The sequence below is a fragment of the Xylocopa sonorina genome, chromosome 3, assembly GCF_050948175.1.
Source record: "Xylocopa sonorina isolate GNS202 chromosome 3, iyXylSono1_principal, whole genome shotgun sequence".
In the NCBI taxonomy this organism is placed as follows: Eukaryota; Metazoa; Arthropoda; class Insecta; order Hymenoptera; family Apidae; genus Xylocopa; species Xylocopa sonorina.
In genome coordinates, this window is record NC_135195.1 from 5755855 (window position 1) to 5780727 (window position 24873).

At 38.0% G+C, this 24873-nt stretch overlaps 1 protein-coding gene across 2 annotated transcripts in view; it reads left to right on the top strand.

Annotated features, from left to right (window-relative positions):
- 5-ht7 (5-hydroxytryptamine receptor 7) overlaps nt 1-24873 on the top strand; it is a 124399-nt gene that overhangs the window by 16253 nt on the left and 83273 nt on the right. For both annotated transcript variants that reach the window (XM_076892626.1, XM_076892627.1), the window contains exon 4: nt 798-1010. In XM_076892626.1, coding sequence (XP_076748741.1) covers nt 798-1010 — 213 coding nt within the window. The remainder of the gene's footprint in view (nt 1-797; nt 1011-24873) is intronic.

The following is a 24873-nucleotide window of genomic DNA, read 5'->3' on the forward strand; positions in this document are numbered from 1 at the left end:
GAAAATACGCCGTCGCGACGCGTTCCTCGCGGTTCGAACGACGCGTCGCGCGGGGGTTGACGCCGCTCGAAAAAGGGTGCGCGCCGCGAGGACAGCGAATTCGCGCGGCGAGTAATGTCCGTTTTTAGCGGAATTAACCGCCGTTGCTCGTTCGCGGTGCACACGTATGCTCGTGACTTGTCGTTGGCGTAGAATTTATCTCGCAGTCGCCAGGTAACTTCGTGCGGGAATATTTCATCGCTGCGGAGGAGCGTTTGGGTACTTTAATACGCTAGGACGACCCTGCTTGCGGATAATTCGGGGTAACTTGAGTGCATCAATCTGGAAACCATTTGGATTCGATGAAATACGACAGGAAGTAATACTGAAAGTTTTTCCGAGCTTTTATTTATAGTTTACACTTATATTCTCTAGCGAAATATCTTTTTAGCGAAGCGCGAGGGTATTTAAAAAAAAAGCAACAGAATAGTGTATTTAACAAAAGTAACCGTAGGAGGTAATTCAACAGAAAACGACTACAACAGCTCTTAGTATACATCAAAAAGCTTAAGCACCCTACAGTTTGAAATGCAAAACCTGATTAATTAGTTAGAAGAAGAGGAAGATATACATAACGTGTAATTTTCGTATTCACCGCGCGTTCAGAAGTGTCAGACAGCCCCAGCCCGCGGAAACTTAAAAATCCAGATCTCGAGCCATAAGTTCTCGCACCCTGCCTTCCATCGCGGTGCACGGCTGCATTATTCACACGGCAGCATCGCAGAAAACGTGAACAGTTCGCCCGTATTTCTCCGCAGGTGTACTACAAGATATTCTGCGCAGCGCGCAGGATAGTCCTCGAGGAGAGGAGGGCGCAGAGCCATTTGGAGGCGCATTGCTACCTGGACATCGAGCCGGCGGTGCAGCAGCATCAGCCAGCCGCTACCAACCGTCAATTAAATTCCGACGAGCAAACCAGCCACGGTAGCCCGCACGCGAAGCAACACCGAAGTTCGAGCGCGTCGACAACGGTGAGTAGACGAATTGATTTTCTGACCGACACGGGGCACCCTCCTGCCACCCTTCTGTTCGCCACGTTCGCCAACCGTGGTCGCAGCGATACGTATCAATGGGCGAAGATCGTTCCCATCGCCTCGCTTTTCCATCCCATTTTTTCACTTCGTCCGCACGGTCGTCCTGTACAAGAGGATTGCATACGAGGGTGACAAATTGGGGATGTTTGCGAAAGAAATGACACTTGGAGCTGGTAATTCGTGTCAAGTGTGTGGTATATGGTTTGAAGTGAGGGAGAGAAAATTTTGTTCGGTGCAAAGAATTCCTTCTTGAGTGTCTTTCCGTGTAATTGTCGAATTGCTATGTCTCGCGTAAAACGATCGAGCGTTTAAAAACGAAGTTTCATATCCATCCAATCGATGCTACAGAGGTTTTGGTTTTCAATTTTGAAACGCATCGAATGCGTTTGACGCAATCAGTGAATTGGAATTGAAAAAAGATTCAGTAAAATCGGGGCTGTAGGTTTGTGGTACCGTTTTTTTCAGAAATGTCCTCGATTTGGGAAGTGTGTTTTGGGGCTGAGGGACATGGTTTTCGTTGAACGATAAACAGAGAGGGGATTGTAAAAATGAATGGATTCGTATGACCCTGTGACACGGTTTGACAAGGGTTATAGTAGGGACTGTAGATAATCAGAGAGAGAAGGACTGAATCAGGACATCGCGAGGGTTTCTATCTCGATAAGGATGCATGTGGAACCCGTCCAATTTTTAGACACGTTCGAGAAAATTGTAGGCGTTACGTTCATGATGGGAAAGGGGTGGAAACTGCCAAATTCCGAGGGAAAAATGGCATACCCTTTTTAGAATACGTATATCGCATCTGCACTGCAATAAGACTTGCAATATAGAGAAAATGTTTTTCTTTTTTGAGATGCAAACTTTGTTTCTTCTCTTTTGTATTTTTTTTTATAACGATTATATAGACAAAAGGTTAGATATGTACGAAGACGTAAAAAGAAAACAAGTAACATTGCTGATAAAATAAACTGTTGAATCGAGCGGCGAGAAACGACCGATTTTTCTAGTTTTTTCGATGTTTCGCCTGGGAATATAAAAATAGAAATGTTTTTTTTTTACACTGTTCCGCAGCGAAGTTATTCTTTTTGCAAATAAAACAAAAGATTAGTTAAACAACAATCCTCTGGTATTAAACTGAAAATACGCGAGGTTCGTGTTTTTACTTCGGAGGTAAATGTTCACTTGCGAACGCAGTTTTAATGAATATCAGTGGAAAAAATGGCCTACGTGTTTTTCAAATAATTGAAGGACTCCTCCTATTTCAACGTATACACCCGCATATACGAGCCGTGATCGTGTTTCAGTTTTAACGAAAATCCCAAATAGCAAGAAAAACTAATTCGTTTGATCCTGTTTGACCCAAATAAGAACTTTTAATCAAAATCTGTTTAACCTTAATGCCTTTATTAAAACACTACACAATTCCAGTTTACAGACAATATCGTTCATTCTTTTAATCGCATTTCTACGTCACTTTTTAGATCTACGATCACTGTACACAACTTATTTCCATATTTCTACAAAAAAATAGTAAAACACTCGTAAAAAGTTAAATATCCAAATTTCTTTGCTAGTTCAACCTGGCACAGAGTACTCTACGATACAACCATCGATATAGTATGATTCTAAATCTCTATTCGTGGCGGATAATTTGTGTACTGACAGACACAAGTGCACTAAATGCATTAGCGTGGCCGTCCAACTGGAAGTGGCTCGATCTACTTTGTCACTTTTCACTGAACGATCGCCACTGTTCATTTATTTGTATTTGCGAGGGTAATTGACTGAGAATCGTAGAAACATAACGAGCTAAAGGAATATCAGTTTGGTGGACTGTAATACACCAATCACAATTCTATGCACACATTTTGAACAATATTATTAACCAATTGCACTCATATGTCACCATGTATTCGCCATCCTACATTTTATTATTACATATATATTTACATTAGTATTACATTCTAGCGACTCTTGTTGCAATGTATTCTTTTAGTTTCTGCTTAAATGTAAACACTCGTAAATCAATAGTACACATTGGGGACTGTTTTGAACGATATTATCCAATGCAAAGCTATAAAATGTAATTTCCTCAACATTACATGTATCATTTTTACTTTTTTGCTCTTTCACAGTTGTTTTTTCTTTATATATATATATCTTATCAGTATTATAGTACAAGAATGTGTTTTCGAGGGGAATATTAGACCGCATTTCTGGAACCAGAACTATATTTCATACCTTACTAAAGTCTCATATTCTATGTAGTACAACATTATTTTAGCCTTTATTATTCCTGTGTATCCCATATGATCCTTCTAATTTAGAAGATACCTTTATCCATCATTTAAAAAATTCTGAGAAATCAAGACTAATATACACATATTATGTGTTATTAAAATTTTTCTACTAAACCAGCAAATTGAGACGTGATGTCTTCCCAGAAAAATATTTTCATCTTGTTCGAACGTAGAAAATAATTCCAAGTTGATCGTTAGTCTTTTCAAAGCATAAATACGAGTGCAACAGGTTAAAAATATAATTACGTGAATGTAAAATGTTCTTAAAAATTACAATTAATCGCTATCAAACGAGTCAGTCACATTTCACACACACAATACCAAGGTGGCTCAAAAAAAAGCTGCGGACAAAACAAGAAAACTCCGATCAACCCCAAAAGTAATGACGTCAAATCAGCCGTCTCGCACGGCTGATTACGTCGCGAGGGTTCGTTATTCCGAACGAAACAGAAGGAACGGTCGTTGGTTGAGGTTTTCGTTGGCATAATTACGCGTTGATGGGAACGCACGCGCACGGAATAACCGGTGGAGAACGCGCGCAATTTCACCCGGTAGGGCGGGATAATCGCGCGCGTCGCGGAACAAAAGCTCGCGCGCGCGTTTTAATGAGCGACAATCTCGTGATCGTCGGCCGCAAATTAGCAAAGCAAACTTTCCGCGCGTTACACGCTGGCAAGCAAAACGTACCGCGGATAAACCGCGCCGCGACGAAGCTGTTTAGCGAGTCCGATCTCGCAACTGTCGAATTAGCGCGCGCCGCTAACGCGAGCCTTTGGGGGAGTGTTTGACATTCGTTTCGCGGTTAAATAGACAGAGGATGGCGAACGACCAGGGTTCAGCTTGAAGATCAGTAGCAAATTTCTTATTTCGAACGAATAAGTCGTTGTATCTTTGTGATTACTTAGAGGATGGTGAACGACAGAGGTTCAACTTGAAAACTGGTGGAAAGCTTCTTATTTCGAACGAATAAGTCGTTGTATCTGAGTGATTATTTAGAGGATGGTGAACGACGGGGGTTCTGCTTGAAGATCGTTGAGAAATTTCTTATTATTATTATTCAATGCAATTGTGAACGTGAAAAATCGTAAGCATTGTAAATTATGACATTGGTAGATGTGTTGTTTATATTTCTTTTTTACGTACATTCAAATCTCGAATGAGTAAGTCGTTACATCTTTGTGATTACTATTGAAGGGGTGAGTTTTAGAGTAGTAAGCAATCAACCCCTGATGCTGCTTACAAAAGTACGTGAGCGTGCAGAATATGTCGTAATAAGTTACCATTTCTACTAGTGGTTAATTTAGCGAGTGAAAGGTTTTTTACAGACAGAAAATAAAATCTTTGCTTGCGAAACAGGGTGTTGTCGATCACGATTAATTGTTTCTAATATTTTCTGAGTCTTTTGTAGCGTTATATGGTAAAAAGTTTAGTTTATTATGATTTAAATGTGTATGTAAACTAACAATGAACTGTGTATAAAAGTGAGATTTTTTGGATAGTTTTTTAACAGCCCAACGACACGCGTTCGATTCTTTTTTACACTGCCGTTTGGCAGAGAAGAGCCCTCTTAGCAGGAAAGTTTTTACCCTCTTGCAACACATTTTCAAACATCGGCTGTGCATCGAATTTTTATTGCCTTCTTCCTCCTCTTAAGGCTACGATAATTTACGTTTTTATACTTATTTCTTTTACGAGCTTTTCAAAAAATCCAAACTTTTCTAAAATTATGATATCACATTATCATAAATTATTGCTGAGCATAACTTTTTGGAAAGCAGCTCGCGAAATAGTTTACTAATAATTTACTAAATAACACGTCTTCGTATCTACTTGCAATACAGATTTATGCAACAGTTGTACAATGGTCGCTGGGAATCTGATAGCACTCTGGGGTTTTATGAAAGCCATTACCAAAATAGTTTTCTAACTTATCACCCTCGCACGTGCCATAAACTAATTTGAGAAGTTATCGAACTTTAATTTGTAGAATTCCTGGAAAAGTTCCTTATTTAATCCTCCCTAGTCGCAGGGATTGGTTACATTAGGATTTCTAGTCGTATATCCACAATCTGTGTGTATCCCTCTGTGGCTGCTTCGACTCTATGGCTTTATAGCTTTCACGTTAACATTCGAAAATGTGGCGGAAGAAAAAGAGAATTCGTCAGTGAACAGAAAATCACTAATAAAAGAGAAGAATGGCTTAATTGTTTAATATTGGGAATAAATCGATCATTTATTCTCTTTGAAAAAGAAAAGATACTTACGTTATTTCTATTTCTATCGATCAATGATAGAATCGAAAATATCTGTACGATCTATTTATTGGCTTGTCAAGACAGTATTTCTGGTGTTCACTTATAGATAGTCCTTTAATTGTTTTGACTAATTTTTTCCTTCTAATATTTAATATCAGTCACAAAATAATTGAGCACAGTGGAAAATATATCATCGATTAAAGTTAATTCTTTGTGCATAAAAAATGATTTTTATTTCACGCAACCAAGCCGAAAATATTTTCTTACTATATATCTCAATAAATTTGTCAATTTAAATTAAATATTCTCTATACGTAATGACATTCATCTTGGCGCTGGAAATTAATGAATTTCATAGGTTATTCATGTACCTAATCTAATCATGCGAAGAGTTTCGCGAAACTAATACCAAAGTCCAGGGCGATTAAAATTCAACAATGGGTGAGTGTTATAAATTACATTTGAACTTACTTGCGAACGTGTCGCGCATAGAACTCTCAGTGTATTATAGATAAAGTGTAACTGCTTCACCATAAAGTTATATCAACCGAACGTTTATACGATACAGTCCTAAACGCCTCCAAACAATGGCGACACGAACCACCGAATATCTACACCATTCATGGGGTGATTAATATCGTAAATCATCATCGCAAATAACAGCGTTTATAATATTTTGTTAAACGTAATCGTTGCAACAAGTTTCTCGAGAAATTTTTCAATGAAAATTACATAATTATACTGCTTCTAAAATATAGAATGAAAACAATTCGTGAACGTGAACGTGAAAAATCATAAGCATTGTAAGTTATGACAGATTCAGATCTCTTTAAAAATATTATTTTGCGTTGTCTTCTTCTTAAAATTTCATTTTTATTAAATCACTATTATCATTAACTATTTGTAGTCGAAAGACAATCCTCAGTCACCATTTTGAATCATTTTTCGAAAGGCTTATACGTAACTAAATATGTACACAATAGAGAATTTAATGTAGAGATCGCTTTTAATTTATGAGTTCTAGTTAGTTGAAAAAATATCGAATGAACAGTAATACTGATTTTACTTGACAGTTTCATTTCGACACGAAACCAGAGATCGTCGTGTCTCGTCACATTTTCGATTATCTCTTCGAGAACCTCCGCATGCTCCATTCGGCTGTTGGCACGCCACGATACGAATCAAAAATAAAATACCATTTCACGATTCGTAATGGAAACTTCATTGTTATTGCTCGACACGTGCGATCCCTGGGTTGCTATCGGGAATACGAGCGTCGATTTCTTCGATCCTTCCTCGCGTAAATGGAAACGAAATCCCGAAATATGGGGAAGCACGGGCCATAACATGGCGTACAAAATGTCCACATGATACAATGATCTTCTATTTCATAGTGACATCTTCAAATCTTGATTAGTAATACTTGCAAACTCTTTTCTGCAAATGAAGTTAAAATTCTTTGACTCATATTTTTCTATTTTTTGCACAAATGATGCAAATAAAATGTCTTCTTCGAACTTGTGAAAACGTTTATACTCTGAGCTTTCAGTTCATCTTTCAGTGAAGTTTTCTTCGATTCTTGATAAAAAAAAACATATTGTTTCTCGTGAACTTAGAAAATAATAAGTAGAGTAATAGAATCTGAACGTTATTTATTAAAGATAAATAATTGATATAACAAAGTAATCACATTCGCAAATCTTCGACTGTTCACTTTATCAAAGAACTTCGTCCCCTCTTTTCTCACAACAATTATTAATATCAAAATAAGGCGATATCTACTCGTCGTATCGCGTTGGTCGACAGTAAACTACAGTAAACTAAATCTTAGTTTAATTCCCTCAAAATTTTTCATGAAAATAATCGACGAGCAAGAGAATTAAGTTCCAATTCTCGAAGAGTTTGCCCAACAATTCGTAGAGTTCGCACAATATCTGGCGAGGATTCGTTGATGTATTTGTCGAAAGGGAAATTAGCGAACGGGAATAGAGAGAAAGCCGGATGGTAACAAAAAGTTCCCGCAGCCTCGTTACCGTTGGATTCTTCGTTCGCCAATGGAACACACCATAAATTCACTTTCCCAGGCCCGTAGAAAAACGCGGAATATTCACGCGGAGATGTTGGAACAGCTGCGACACTGTCGCACGCTCTCGTCGACAAAACCGTTTGGAAAATAAAAGTCTCGCTTCGGTGTGCACACGCAGGCAGTCGCGTCCGAAATTCGGATTTTTTTAATTGCTCACGAGGACTTCTCCCTTTTCGCGTGTCGCGCGCGAAAAAGAACGAACTGCGGAGAATTCGTTTACTGCGAATTTTGTATCTTCGAACAGTATTTATGCAATTTATTCGATCGCGTCTAACAATTACGATCGATCGCTACGTTGAATTATTCATTTCTTAAAATTATTACAGTAATATTATATCTGTAATCAATTAAAATTATGCTTGATATATTTATATTGCAGAAATTATTTGTTTCCAGTAAATATAATGATTAAAACAAATGTTACTTTGTTGGTTGCAATATTATGTTCGTTTTATTTTTGATGGTTTACTGTTCTTCTTTGCGATATTTTCTAATTGTAATATAGACTCTAATTATTGAGTTCACCATTTATTTCCTAGACGTTCTTAGTATGCCTGACTTATTTTTACTGTTTCTACTGATTCAAGTTCTGAAGCATTGCTCTCGATAATTAATACGTATTACTAGTTACTAATTTACAAATAATACCTAAGAATGATGTAGCAGAAAACATTAACGTTAATTTCCAAAACCATGTTATATAATAACTATTAATTGACTATAAAAAGTTAATCGAAATCATATCAAATTTAATTTAATTAATACTTATTCTGAATATCTCTTTTGGTTCCAAAATTTCGTCTTACGTCAAAATCTTGTAATTCGAATGTATCAATAATAGACCAAATTGACCAAATTGTAAGACCAATTAAAATCCTCCCCATAAATTAAAAGGAAAGACGAGTAACGCTGTAACCGCGAAACTCTGAACGCGCACCCTTAATCTGAAATATTTTTCTTCGCTCTTCCATCCAGTTTAACTGAAAGATAAAGAAAGCTATAGATAACCGTAGAAGCCGAAGGAAAACAACGTCCCATCCTCAAGATAAATTTCTTTCTTACCGCTGGAACAATAAATCTCCCGTATTCTAACAAAAATTCCAAGCTTAACGACCGCGAGCAGTATCGTTCGCGCACGCCCGTGGATCGAGATCCTTCGGTTGGTTTATCACCACTGCGAGCGTCCCATAATTCTGTTTCTCGCGAGGATCTCGTCCCTCGAAACGATTTCGAGATCTCCTCGAACCGGAAGTGGCTCCACTATACCGCTCGAGACGCAGCGACCGCATCGAACTCGAGGACGTCGCGTCGCTCTCGCACGAGGGTGTTAAACGTTGGCAGAATAAACGTGCGAAGAGGAAACGAGGCAAGAAACGAGGAGCCAATGACAAGGTGCGGAAGGATAGGAGAATCTGAACTTGTTGGGGATCCGTGTTCGATGGAACAGACGCGTAGGTGTCCACGGTTTCTTCGCGCACTCTGGCTCGTATAAAATCGCGATTTATCAAAGAATTCGACGACCAGACGTTTCTCAGCTGTCGACGAGAACGTTTCAACTAACGAACTGGCTTCTCGAGTCCTCCCCTTTCTTGTCTTACTGCTGCCTGATTTATCACCTACCGTTTCTACTTATCTGCATCGAGGTTCACCCGTGTACGGTTGATCTTTCGCGTTCGTTTCTTCTCCTGTGGCCTGGCGTTTGCCTTTGCTTCAGCGGTCCAGTTATTTATGTGAGGTGTTTTCTGGAAACAGCTGGTGCCTCCTCGGGTGGAGTATCAAGCTGTTCGGTTGCGTAACGCTTAATGGTAGCTTATTCTCTTCTTAGTTTGTTTCTTCGGGGAATCTGTGAAAGAAACAACGGGTTTACTGGCGTTCGAGACTGTAGTGTAGGAAATTTATTAATTAATGACAATTACAAGATTATTAGATAGTTCTTTTAAATTGAGATATTACTTGAAAGACTGCTAATGAACAACTAACTGATCGTTTTAAAACATTCACAGGAAAAACTCATTTACTCCGCACATTCGCTCTCGCTCGTAGACTATTCCACGCACGTAACATTTGAAACTTGAATTATCGATTCATTTTTTAAATTAAGATAATTTCATTATCCTACAATAGGAAATAATAGTAATTAATAATAACGTCACTAGTGATAATAAATGTAAATATAATAAATTGAAATTATTGAAGGGAGCAGAAATACTCGAATCAGATTATGTTCCTCTTCAACTTTATTCGCAACAATTCTTAGATATTAAAAACAAATTATTTAACCCTGTATAATGTTATAAATAATAATACTAAACCAGTTAGCTCTGATTAGTTCCATACAACAATTCCATTAAGCGAGAACGTCAAAGAGTTACCAACATTCAAATGACATTCAAATGAATTTTACGAATGGAAATTTTCACTTAATTGTTCGTCAAAAGCCCACTGGACGCCATGTCTGTTTGCTCTAGTGCCTCAACGATAACGTATCAGTGATACAACGGAATGCGAAGAGCATACGAAGCTAACAGTAAGAAATATCGCGACTTGTGGCCGGGTATCGAGTAGATGTATTTCTGCCGCGTGAAATATAGAGCTGTCGCGACGTAATGTAAAGAAAAATACGCTCTATAACAGTCGCCTCGTGTCGCGAATTTTCCTCTACACCGCAGCATTGTTACAAGGAAAATTGTTCTTGGTGATACGCCGCAAGAACCGGCTGTATTTCACACCAGGCCCTGGGAAACGTATCGGAGTCGATTCGATACGTGTCGTATGCACTCCATACTTTCTTTGTCGGACTGCATTCGTACCTCTTCATTCGACGCGAGCCATGTCGTCTATGTGTCGTTGATAAGTCGCGAAACGTGTCGAAAAGAATTTTCTTTCTTTAGAGAAAAAATTATTTTATCGCTTAACCCTGCTGCGATTTTCGAAATTTAATTAAGGAGACAGTCTCTTAATTTTCTCAGACAAGTATCGATGGATAGACTGAATTTGCATAACTAGGTGTCGTTGATAAGTCGCGAAACGTGTCGAAAAGAATTTTCTTTCTTTAGAGAAAAAATTATTTTATCGCTTAACCCTGCTGCGATTTTCGAAATTTAATTAAGGAGCCAGTTTCTTGATTTTTTTAAACGAGTATCGATGGATAGAGTAAATTCGCATAACCATAAATGGCAATAGAAGCTTTTGTACCATAACTATTCTATTATAAAAAGTAGAGAAACGTCTATGGTTTATTCCTTGTTCTCTTTATACTAATTTTCTGTATGTGATCTAGCGATGAGAAGTGGAAAAGGATATTCCATTTACAATATATAGTATACAGAAAGAAACTGACGTAAACTGTAAACAGTTGTTTCCCAAAAATTTGTTTTCGAACGCTGGATATCCCTCTTGTTATTCCAGACCACATATGCAGAGTTTCTATAAACCGTATTCCCAGTTACATATGGAAACGGAAGACAGATGCAGCGATGCATCTCGTATAGAATCTATGAATTCCTTGACGTAACCATCGTCTGCAGCACCTCCCCTTTTGCAGTACAAATATCGCAGTTACTATTCAGAAGCAAGCTAAACAGATTATCACATCAAAAGTTTCCATTAATTGAAAACTACATTTTCTATAAAAAAAAGTATTAATATTTCGATGAAATTACACTTCTACTTTTTTAATAACATTTATCCTAATTACTAATTAATACGATAAATTATGTTCTCAGAAGATCAACAATGATCCCTCGAATCTCTGGTAATTGTTCACAGAGTCTTGCTCCTTCGCGTTTAACAGCAATCTACGCTCTGCAAACCCATAACGCGAAACGGACCGTCGCATCGATCCCGTTCGATCGTGTGACACTAATTTAAACGCGAACCCTCCAATGAGAGATGGCTCTATCTAATGGTATCATCTTTCATTTGTCGACCACGTTTCTGTTAATGTTATACGAGCGGTCAGATTTAGTGCAACTGTCTGTTGACGCGCAATCAGTCTACTTGCCAAGCCCACTTCGTCACTGGCGGAGGCCATGCATCTCTCTGCGCGCCCTAACCTCTGCAATCAACGACGATGCCTCGATTCGCGAAGAAATCTAACGATCCTCGCTCGAGACACACGTTTAACGTAATTCAGTGCAAAGAAACAGACAGAGTAAAGTGGCAGATAAAGTGTTCAGGTGTGTATGCGGCGTAACGTAAATTTTCTCTCGCATTTGAGCGCAACCAAATTGTCTTCCGGGGCTCTGGAGAACAGTAGCGGTTGCACGAAATTTTTATTCCACTCTGTAATTGCGCGTATTAACCAGCCACATTAAAAGCAGACAGAAGAAAACGAAATCGTAGAGTGAATACTGGTCTTTTTATATCTGCCTCTACAAATTCGTAATCTGTTTAGAAAAATCGTTCGTTTTGGTACCAAACAAGGGTGGTTATCGTGTATTTGGTTGAACAAAATTATTTTACAATTTCTTATGGAAATGGAAAGGATTTTGAAATAAGTTAAATTGAGAACCCTACTTTACATTTAGTTTAGTGAAGCATTCATGGTAAATTAGAGATATATATAAGGCAGTGAACTCATCATGTGACCATATTTTTTTCTTGTTACAGATCATGAAATTTTATAGGAGTAATATATAATTTTATTGAAATTTTTAAGTCTTACAATTTTGCGCGACTCAACTCTTTTAAACTCTATGCAGCATATTCTATATTGCCTCTTCTAAAGATTTAGTTTCATTACACACAAAAGGAATCTATTTTTCTTTCTTTTTTCAACAATTCTGCATCACTAATGGATTTATTCCATTTTAAAAGTAACATTTCCCCGTTAATATTTTACAGCTAAAATTCTTCTGATTAATTTGATAAAAATAAAAAAAGAAGATCCATATTTCACTGAAATTAAAAATGGATTTATTCTATCTTAAAAATAACATTTTCGCGTTAATATCTTACAGCTAAAATTCTTTTGATTAATTTGATAAAAATAAAAAAAAGGAGATCCATATTTCACTGAAACTACCGTTAACTAATTTTTCTGAAAAGTGGACTTTTGTACCATTTTGAAGGAAAAGCGGCTCGTATATTCGAGGATCGAAATCGGTCAGCATCTTGCCAGTCGAACGAGCAAATAGCTCGACCCTGGCCCAATTGTTAGTTCTTACACCGGTTCAGACGGATGCATCCGGCTCTAATTGGTTTATTCCCGGCTGGCTCGTTTACTTTTATTGACGATAGCCAGGCTGGTAGCATCGCGGAACGGTTCGTTGTAATTGCATGTTGTTTATCAGCGAGATGAACGGGCAACAGGGAACAGCTGGCTCAGCCGGATGCCTTCGAATGAAACGGTGGCTTGTTTTCCTTGATGTTGCCTTTCGAGCGTGTGTCTTTCGACTTAAAACGTGTTTCGTTGCGAACCAAGCTGTAAACAGGCGCGATTCCATTTGCTCATCGCTGAAATGCTCCAGGAAATTGTCTGTATGTGCATTTACTAAAAAAGTAACGAGCCGCTATAATAATCGACTGAGAAACGCTCGAAGCAATGAAATATCACGCGAAAGATGTATTCGATGTCTGAGCAGACTTGTTTAATAACTTCCTTTCGCTTGGGATCGAAAAAAAATTCGAAAAAAATGCCTGCAATTTGCGGAGGATGAATCGCGCGGCGATCGTAACTCTTTTTATTGACAACGCGCAAATGGCAATCGGTAAACAATATTTCCAGCAAACGAACAATCCTCAACTTTTACGCGGGGATGAAATATCAAAGTGACAGTGATATTTTAAACAGAAACCGTGCTAGCTGTTTTCCAGTTTCATGAAAACCCTCTACTCTTTGCACATGTGGAATACAAAAAGCATTTTGTAACCTGACTTTTTTATTATATTTTCTCTTCACGTTAAATATCGACACTTTGAATTTGAGAACATTCAAAGGGAATAAAAAAAAAAATATAAATTATAAAATATGATATTCAAAAACGTGTAATTTAAATTAAAGTACAATATAAAGCATAATTAACGAATTATCTTTCTGTTTTATGCTTGATCTTAATTCAAATTACAAAATTCCTTTTTTCTGCTGAAAATATCAGCAGCTCGTCGTTAATAAAATGCCAGATGTGCAGCACAGTCAAACTTTAAGACAGAATTCTGTTACATCTCTCGTCGTATCTTTTTTTTTTATACATCCTCTCTACTCGTTATTACGTTTGCTCCAGCGTATCCATCTTCTGATGTAATCGTAAAAATCCGTTTCGCTCCTTGCAACAGGGAGCTTGAGAAACGGTCGAGCTTTCGTGCGTTCTCACCGACTCATTGTAATCGATACGCTTGCAGAATCCTCGATGAAATTCTCAAAGCTATTCTGTCGGATGATTTCGTTCACGATTCGAAGTTTTTACTCGAACGCAATTACGAGTTCTTTGACATTTAATGGTCCTAAAGGATCCAAGAACTTTCGAATTCGCGTGCATCGTGTAACAGCGAAACGTCGAACGATTTTGATGAACGATGTTGAATCGTTTTGCAGGGAATATGAAAAGTTAATTTTATATTTAAAAAATAACTAAAATGTGTATATAATAATTTAGAAATATTATTCAACCGCGAAGGTTATAAACAGCTGAATCGATGACATTTGCTTAGAGATTGGGTTTCACGAAAATTATGATAATACTTGAAAATATTTCTCTTTCATTTTTATTTCGAGATAAATAGAAATAAGATTTTTTATTAAATGTAATTATTTAAAATTCGTGTGGATATTATTAATATATTATAAATATCCGAGATTGATTAATCTCAAACATCCACTTACTTAAAATTCTGAATTAGGTCATTATTGATCTCGAGTTATTAATAAATCAAGAAATTTCAAGCGTACATTATTTAGCTACAAATCCAATCGATGCTCGAAACGTTTTAATTTCACGTTAATTTCACAAAAAAAAGATGATCATTTTCTCTATTTTCGAAGCACATTGAATATTTGTCTCGCGAAAAAGGCTCCCTCTGCGACGAGAGGTCCCTCAGAATTCAGTTGGGCCTTAAGTAACACTGAAAGCTCAATTTTATAACGCGTTCCCTTTCACAGAGAAAAATTGCACCCCTCCATTCTTTCTCGCGCATAAGTCACGCGTGGCTGACATTCTCGTACATCGAGAGGATCCTTTCTTGAATATTTAAGTCGCAATCTTCGCGGATCTTTAGTATGCAAATCGATCCACCCCTGCGCTATTTAGTCGTCGAATTCCTTATCGTGGAGCGGCGGATTATGTAGCCGTTAAAATTTGAAGCTTCACGCAACACTGGCGAAATAACTAATTAAAGGAGAGTTTAAAATAGCTTAGGAAGAAAGTTATGGAGCTCATACCTTTAGTCAGATCAATACTCTCGAAAGTCTCCGGCGATACTTGCCCAGGAATTATTCACAACTTTACTTGGACGGTCCAGCAGCATCGCCGCAGAAAAAGAAAATATATTTCACCGTACAACTCTTCCCGGAACTTCCCATTGTAATTAATTTCCGACTCGTTGCTTCGACTTTTCAGCGTACCGATCGTTTGGTAACTGATGTTTGACTTTACGCTGCGGCTACTGGATGCACACTTTTGGAGCTGGATAAAGTAGCAAGCAGAGACTGTTAAGTCTGTTCAATGGTTTAGTTTTCCTTGATTATTGGTGTACTGGTTTATATAAAGTATTAAAAAGTACTTGGAAATATTTGTAGCAAACGTTTGGTGACACTTTGTGATCTTTATACAGATTATGATTAGATCAGGTAAATAAATGCATTTAATATACTTCAAAAATATATTAAACCATACTGGGTACATAAGTACTAAATTATATCTTGCCTTTGGTGAATGAAAAATATAATTTATATTTTATTTACTTCTAAATTTCTTGTAGCATAGTTTCTACAGGAGAGTCGACTGTGTACATATTTAACAGCCATATTTTTTCCTTCCTAGACTCGTTTAAAATGTAGAATCACATCTGGTAGTTGTATCTGTTACTCTCTTACTGTTACACTCTTTCTTCTCTGCCAAATCGTAGCCATAAAGGCATCCGCTGGGAAATAGCTGACCAACCGGCTTTGGACGGCCGTTCTCCAGTATCTGAGCGCGTGTCACGGATGGCTTCCGGTGGAAGCGTGGTCCCGCGTCCAAACTGGACGTTTGTATTCCGATCCGAACGGGCTCGAAAAGCAAATTTCAGAACGGAGAATCAACGAGCTCTGTTTGGCCGATGGCTATAAACGCGTAATAATCTCCGTCGCGTTCGTCGCGTTTCCATTAACGGCTCCACCGGAAGCCGGTAATTTATCGCTGAATGAAATGGACGGGTTCGACGATTGCCTGGGTATCCGCGGTTTTTTCACGCTGGGATACAATACGTTGCGTGGGAATTTTCGTTACGCTAATCCTTCATCCATTTGTCGATACACGACGATTTCGAAAGGGTAACTGGGCGTAATATTTTCATGACGATTTTCTGTAACTCTGCAAATGGAGTAATTGAGTTACAGCGAAACAATGAAACGAAACAAATGTTTGCATTCATGTAAAAAATTAATTTTTATAATACTTATATTGCATCGAAGAGATGTTTTAACTTAAGATATTTTGCACAGCGAGTCGTAAGTGCTTTTGGATCCACATATGTTTGTAAAACAGTTTTGGGGTTGAAGGTGAAATTTACAAAGAGTTCATCATGGCTTCATTAACTGCCAATTTAGAAAACCAGCTAAGACGTGCAACGTCGACCACAAATATAGATTTGCAAAAGTATGAAACACGTTATTCTGCAAATGTTCTCATGTCACGACTTTCATGTAAAACGAATCTTCTATTAGAAGAAAATTGACTACATTAAGATATTTGTACGAAAATGATCATTAATTCAAGTAAGTGCATTTTGAAGAATCCAGAGGGAGTCTCGTTCGACGAATTGGATTCTTCAACTAATTTCATCCTCGTATCGGTAGATCGCAATAAGCTACTCGTTCGCGTAAACATAAACGAAGTTTATGACGCAGCTCAAGGGAATTTGCTGGTCCCGCGAAGGGTGGGTAATCCGCAGGCCACGGTTCTACCGCTTTTTGCAGATATTCAGAACGCCATGACGCAAGAAATGAAGTTCTATAGTTCGCCCCGCGCCTTTTGCCCTCGATAGCAGAGGTGCCATAAACCGAAAGTTTCTAAAGGCTGAGTCACGGCTAACGAGGCGCAGTACCTCGAATTCGTTGTCGTCGGAAGCCAAGGAATGCTTGCCCAGCGGAAATCCCACGCGATTGCCAAACTTCCATCCGCCTGTAATAGCACAATGTGAAAAAATTCCACGCGGTGGTAGCGCGTCGGTGGCCAAAAAGGGTGATCGGTTAATCGAGATAACCGATCGCGTTAGTACGCGCGAACGCGCTCAACTATCGAACGATTGTTCGACGCAAATGACAAGATCTAGTTAAAATTTATTTGCAAAAATATCGAAGAAGAAGATGTGTACATCTTCTATTATTTAAATAATATTTATTGAAATTAAAATGTCTTAAAATAGAGAATTGTTCCCATCAAAATAGAATAATTTTCGTTCGAGACGTTCCTTTTAAATAACAATTAATTCGTGAGTTGATATTATGGATCGAATAAAGTGGAGCACCCGATGTATTTGCAAGGGGTGAATATATACGCGACTAGGGAGCACTTTGTTCAAACAACAAAATGTTATTTGAACTAGATAGGATACTATAATAGAATGTTCGGATATTAGAGGGCTGGAATAATGGCTGCGAGGATAGAAGAGAATCCACTGTGCGATAGGTCGTGGGTGACTGTAATTGCACGCAGAAATTTGCAGTGATGGATCATTTTTAATTTATAGAAAAATTTCAAAATTGCTTTTTTTGGACTTTGCAATTATTTGGGACACAATAATTAAAATACAATCGATAAAACGCTGAGAAACGAGATTTGCACGTTTCTTTTTGAAATATAAAATGGAACTAAGAAAATGGTACACTTTTTCTGGTGCATACGCATTGTTATACAACCACTATTCTGTTTCTATTATTTTAAAAGCAATTTTTCAGTTTGGTCTTCACTCGTATCGTAAAATTATAAGCTAAAGATTGTTACAAAATATTTAAATAAAATTTTAATTGTTATTTGAAAGATTTTGTCAGCAATTCGTCTGACTTCTCTTTACTTTGTTGCGAAAAATATACGTATTCTACAGAATAAATCGAATGCAGAAGAAAATTTGAATTTCTGAGGACCATCAAGAACAGTCGAAGGAAACTTTTGACAAACATTCGTGAATCTATTTGCAAGATGAATTAATGTACATCCTGAAAAAGTTCGTCTTGCACAAAAGTTCTTCAAACGGAATTCTCTTGATTTAAATACAAATTCCTTAAATCTTTAACTTTTTAACTAATCCTCTTCTACGTAGAAAATACTAGTTTCTTTATAATCTTCCCAAGGATTTACATTTCTAACAATTCCTTTCGAATTTCTAATTTTCTGAAGCCATCTTTCGCGTTCTTGTTTTCGACAAAAAGAAACGTGCAAAGCTCGCAGTATTTCATCAGCTATCTACCAATTATTGTATCCTCTATAATTGCCAAATCGTAACGCACCTAACATTTTCCTTATAAATTAAAAGACGCTCTCAGTGTCGAAAGCTTAAAAATTCTTTATTCAAACCAACTTCGCCATATTTTAATCGATAATAACCCAAGACTTGTACATATTCTACATAAAAAAAAAATTAAATCGTCGTGCGAAGATAGTAGAAGCTGATCTCGCACGAGCCACCCCATTTCTACGCTACTCCCCAATAAAACGTACGGAATTGTACATCGACGCTTGCTGACGGACACGATCGGAAAACTCACGAGCTACCATTGCCGAGCGGACGATGGTTACAAATGGTTTTTTAGGGAAACGATCGTCGTCGTCAGTCGTCGATCGTCACGAGACCAAGAGAAATGGTCGAATAAATTGCTGTGACATGCGTACGATCGAGTTTCTCCTTGGACCACTCGAGCTGAGGAAAGTGGCGTCGAAAGACGCAGCGGAAGCTTCGAAAGAAGGCGATCCAAGAATGATTTGTGTGCGCTCGAAATTTAATATCTACAACAAATTGGTTCGTCCAGTGAAATGGTCGATGCTTGGCTCTCTGGCTTGTGAATATCAGCGATTTATTTGGAAATCCCTGAACGACGCGTCGCACGGGCTCGCCAGTAGGCACAGTTATTCAATATCGGGGATAAATCAGTCCCGGAAATCGAAGCCAAATCTGACGCTAACAAGCATCGCCGGGCTTCTCATTATCATGGCTATCAATTATCAACTTTGCGATCGAACGCGACTAGAACGTGCATATCTGCCATCGACGGGAATTTTCGGGATTGATATCGACTTTGCGCAGCGGACGCGAGCAACTGATATGTTGCCTATTATGCCGTTACTGGTGTCGAATTTGCGACTGAATTGTTTCATTTTGCATCGAGAAGAAATATCATTTTCAAAAATATTAGATCCATGTGTGGTACCATGCGATACCATATATGGTACGTACATTAATGGAAATTTCTAATGAAATAGCAGGAAAGCACCGTGACTAGTAATTATACAGTACAAAATATTTCTTATTTTATAAGCATTTTATTTCTAAATTCCAAACGAAAGTAGTTCTGTACGCACTATTGATTGACCATCGCATCATTACACATTAAATACTTTCTTCGTATAGCTTAATAAATAGATTTCAAAAACCGTCCATCCATATTTGCAATGTTGATTTCATGATAAGAGAGAAAAGTATTTATGGGAACCCTAAATATTAAAAAAGATATGAAGTGTATATAACGCTTGAGAACATACACGTAAAATATTTTAAATAAAGAATGTGTTACATTTGAAAAAGGGTAGAATACATATCCACTACTGTAGTGGTATTTATAAAACCATGGATTTGCATAAACAAATGCGCTTTAAATATTGAAAATATATAAAATGATTGATTGATTTTGAATTTTCCAAAGACGATATAAAATTGGTGTAACAAACAGGTGTGATTCAATTGATCCATTTAATTGAATTTCTAATTCAGCGAAAAATATATTAAAATAATATCATTAATGCTTATAATAATTGATGTACTATTATTGAACATCGTACACGTAGAGCATACATATGTTCTTTTATGGAAAGATAAGAAGTTCAACTGCGCGAGACATATGTATGCATTCGAATTGCTACATCCACTCAAGTGGAGCATGTAATTCGTCCTCGAAGCGAAGTTTTGGCAATGGCGCGAGATTTCTTCGGCTTGCACGCCAACGCCAGACTGCCAATGCCCCGTCACCTTGATTCACTCCTCGAAGGCCATTGATTTATGGCACCATTGTTATCGAGAAAGAAATCTAATTTCCCCCGTCGACTTGTTATCGACATCCTTAAACCGAGCGATTGTGAAACTGCGCGCCGTTTCTCAAGAACGATTGGTTCCCTTTGAACCAGTACCAGCGCAAGCTTTAACAGATATCGATTTGATAGTCGAAAATGCAACTTGCTTTTTCCTCGTATTCGTTGAGAACTCGCGAAAGGAAACGAAATACCTCGCGTTCTCTGTCATAAGAATAAATTTGCGATTCTGTTTCCCTCGGCTCACAAGAGAGCCTCTGGATTTATATTTTTCCGTTTTATCCAAAAGTATGCGTGCAATATAGTTACGAGAAATGATATTAGAATAGTTTGTTGTTAGTCTAGAATTTCTACGTTCATTCGAATTAATTGTATTGAACAGTCAGATGTACGCCTTTAATATGAGACAATCTAGTCGGTGGCTAGTTCATCATTGCATTAGTACCACGATGAATATGTATCTGATTTAATCGATATGTCCGTGAAACTATAGCTACGAAGCAATGTACAGAATTTGAATATCGGTAAACAATAAACAGATTAGTTTGCACACTGGTACAAGTATATTGGCTCGTAACGTATGAAACATCGAACGCTTGTTCTCCTTTTACTTGTATTATCCTCGAAAACACATTGTTCACGTACAATCTATTACACACCAATTTTACCTATTTTTTATTTTACAAAATCAGAACAAATTACGATAATTTTCACGATTATGTTACACAAAGTTGATAAAAAGTAAAAAAAATTAATACAATATTATAGAAACATTCATTAAAATTGTCTTGACAAATCTTAATCTACGAGTAGCTAAATTTTGCGTGGTATCGTAATTGGTGTGGCCAATTAAATCTGTTCGAAACGCAAAAACCTCTTCAAACGACTCGATATCCAAAGGATTAATAAAGAAATTCCTCGAAGCAACTAGACGCGTCATAATTCAAACAGTGCAACGTGTTAATCAAAGTTGTCTACTCCTTAAATGAAGCCGTCGCAATTCAGCCAGCCGAGTGGCCATCGTAACGATACTTCCCTCCACGCAAGAAACACGCAGACCCCGCTGTATTAAACTGCCGTTCTCCAAAGGATTGATGCCCGCTCGTAAACTCGCGGACGCGACCCTCCGCCGTGGCGTTGCCAAATCGACCGGATCCGGAATTGATCCGCGCTAATTACACCTGGTTTAGCTCCTGCTTTATTTACCGTACTCGCACTCCTGGTTATTTAGCGCGCGAGAACAAACCATTTCGATATACGGGGCTGGGATGCTGCTTAAGTTCAGGTGATTTGCTGTTGCGCACGTCGAAATGGAGTAGAAGGTTGGATAGGGGATGTAAATTAAGATAAAAATATCGATGGAAATGGAAAGATTAGAATTTACACCATTAAATTTTGGAATAATCGAAGCATAGAAAATGTATCTGCAAGCTTTTATAACTGTTAGATAAAAGATATGTATTTGGGACCATTTCTTCGCCTGTACCTCAGAAACAAGAAACCTTAATAGAATGAGACAGTGGCGACTCGTATGGCACTGTGGAACTACAGTACCACCCTATTTTCGTTTGATATTATAGATAACATTTAATGTAATAAGCCTTCCTTTCTTTAATTCTTTCTTAATACTTCTACAATGTATATAATCCTTAAGCTTGATGTCAGTAGTCATCTTTCAGCTTATGAGAAAGGTATAAAAATATTTGTATGGAACTGTGCAATATCCTCACTAATTTTAGCTACTTGTCGACATTGAAATAAGAACAAGATGATAGAAAACATTAACAATATATTTAACGAATGGTTAAATAAATTTGCTATTCTCTTTCGATGCTGGACGCTGACTGGCTCCTTCGTCCGCACCCCCTTGCCAAGCTTGCTTCTCATCGCTCTTCGACTGTTCTCCATCCTGTGCTTCGTTGTACTACCAAATTTTGATCCTCAAAGTTTTATTTCATTTAAGTTTCTCAATGTTTGTGCGTGTATGCACAAGTAGATTTCTGTTTTCTACGAATTTTCTCTGAACCGCTTTTCCGTACCATTTACTTTTTCATCGTTTACCAAACCGCAGTGTATCCAGTTTCCATTCAACCGGAACTTCCACCTTAATTTATGCCTCACACGAGCATGGCCCTGATCTAACTTTTCGCTGTGTCTAAGCTTCTACTTCAACTAAATCTGCGCTTTCCATAAATTTTCTTTTAATCTGACCACTTTTCCACACTATTTACCCGTTCTGTTTATCCAACCCCGCTTTATCCAACCGCCGGTTCTACCCGAATTTCTCCCTTAATTTACATCCTTCAAACGCAGATCTCCTTTATCTAACTTTTTGCACCGCCGCAAGCCTCTACTTCGGCTAGATCTCGTGCCATCAATTTTTCCTGAATCCAACCACCTTCCCACATTATTTACCTCTTTCGTTTATTCAGCCCCACTTTGTTCAGCCTACCAAAACTTTAACCTTAATTTACTTTATACCAGGAAGCTGGTTCTATCTAATCTTTTACACCAAAGTGCAAGTAATTGGATGATTTCTAGTTTCTTTATTTATCTTTCAAACCTTCGATGTTACTCGAAACGAAACACCATGATTAAAGTGACCAGACGTTTTATAATGGAATGTGGGACAATCGCGAAAGACATATTCAAATTATATCGTAAACTATAGTCGAACAAGAGTAGTCACGCGAAAAATTAAAACAAACATAACATAAAATTCCTTCAATTCAGAAACTAAAACTTAAAAATGTAAGAGATAAAATTTGCTAAATGTAACAATTTTTTAATTACGTACATTCAATCGCTGTCGCTCTCAAAGAATTGATTTATTTCTCCTAGAACAGGTAGAGGATTCTTATCAATAGAAATAAAATAATAACACTCGAGACTTCGTGTAATTAAAATTCCGTGTTATCCTCAGGTCCTGTCGCTTGGCTCCAAACACTCTTCTTTCGCACCTCAGTCTCTCGAACCCATTCGCACGCAGTCACATTAAGCATATCCATTCGCACACACTCAAAATCCTTCGCACTCCACGATACTAATATCTGAAAGAGCAAAAAGCGAGTGACTTTTTGGTCAACGCCGTATCGAACCGTTAGAAACGCGTGACGTTGGAAAACCCGATGGACCGTTAAAGTAAGCGCGCGGTGCACGCGTAAATCCTGCCTGGGGCGCTGGATATCGTTCGACACGTAACACAGGGGCAGGGAAAGGGACGAATTTTTCGATAGGTAAGCACTACGCTGGATTATTCGAGGGAGTTAGAATCCGAGGAGTCGGAATGCGCGTCGAGCTAACTGAGCGACAGCTGACAGTGTGTACGGTCGCGCATCTGCCCTGGGGATGGGCGCGTTGTTGAAGACAGGTAACGCGCGGCGAGATTGAAGTTCGAGGGAATAACGAATGGAGCGGAGAAGTTTTCGAGAGCGCGCCGAAGGGAGGATATTCCGAGGGCTTAGCACTGGCGACCTTCAATATTGCGCCAGCCTGCGATATTTTCACCCGAAAATGTCGCGATACCTTCGAATTGTTGCCACTCCGTTCGTGATCCCTTCCTGTTGTAGAACCGTGTTCTCTCCATCAGCTACGGGATATCGTTTTTAAACGACTTGCTTTTGTTGCAGTAATACGTACGACGTAATCTTGCGATAGCGGAAGCGATACGGGAACACGATGAATCTCTGTCAGTTTGTTCCGTCCTCGAAACGTGTAGTCGAAGCAAGTTTATGCTACGATCGTTTAAAATTAGTTATTTTTGAAGAGTCCCAATTTCTGTTTATTACCTCTTCTAATTAACTTCTTAACCAGTTGACTGTGGAATTTAGTTTGAAGAGATCAGCACAGGATGCGGAATTAACAACAAGCAACGACGTGTATACACGTCGAACGCAGGGCAAATGGTACTGCTATACATTTTACGAAATACGAGGGGTTACGTTTTTATTCGTCAAAGAAGCTAACGATTCGTTTCTGAATACGTTATTCTTACTAGAATCTTGAGAATTGTCGAAAGATAATACATAGACAAGAAAAATTGAAGACAGCAAGAATAAACAAGAGAAATAAGAAAATAGTTTACGTATTGGTAATATACAGGGTAACATACCACCAAATAATATTCTTAATACATTTTACTGAGATTTTGAGTTTTTATAGTGAATGGTAATTTTTTATTTCACACGACGAGTATACACGTCGAACGCACTTAGCTGGTTAACCGAGATTAAGGCATTAAAAGGTTGCTAGAGAACTTAGTCTACCTGTTAATGTTTTACTTTAACAGCTATTGACGTATCATAAACCCATAAAATAGCCAATCATCAAAGCAGCTCGCGGATTGGCTCACAAGTGTACATTTTGCAAAATAAAGTAGTCAAAAATCTACCAGCAAATTGTCTTCCAAGATATTCCTTCCTTGGTTCCACCTGAGCAACCAAGCGAGGAGAAATTAACGACGCAACAAAGTTCTTTGATTTAATAAAATTTGTTCCAGAAGGTGTTACCTTGATGTTTAAAGGATATTCTGCTATGAAAAAAAAGAAGCTGTATAAAAATGTAGATGGGTGGCGTGAAAGATCTTCAGTAATCTTAAACAGATATGCCAGCAATTTCCTAACGATCGCTTTCGACGCTCTCCGTCCGCGTTTTCCTCGTCTCCGTTAACGAGGATACTCTTCTCGTATCGAACCAAATAGTTGCATAACTGGCGCGCCAGCT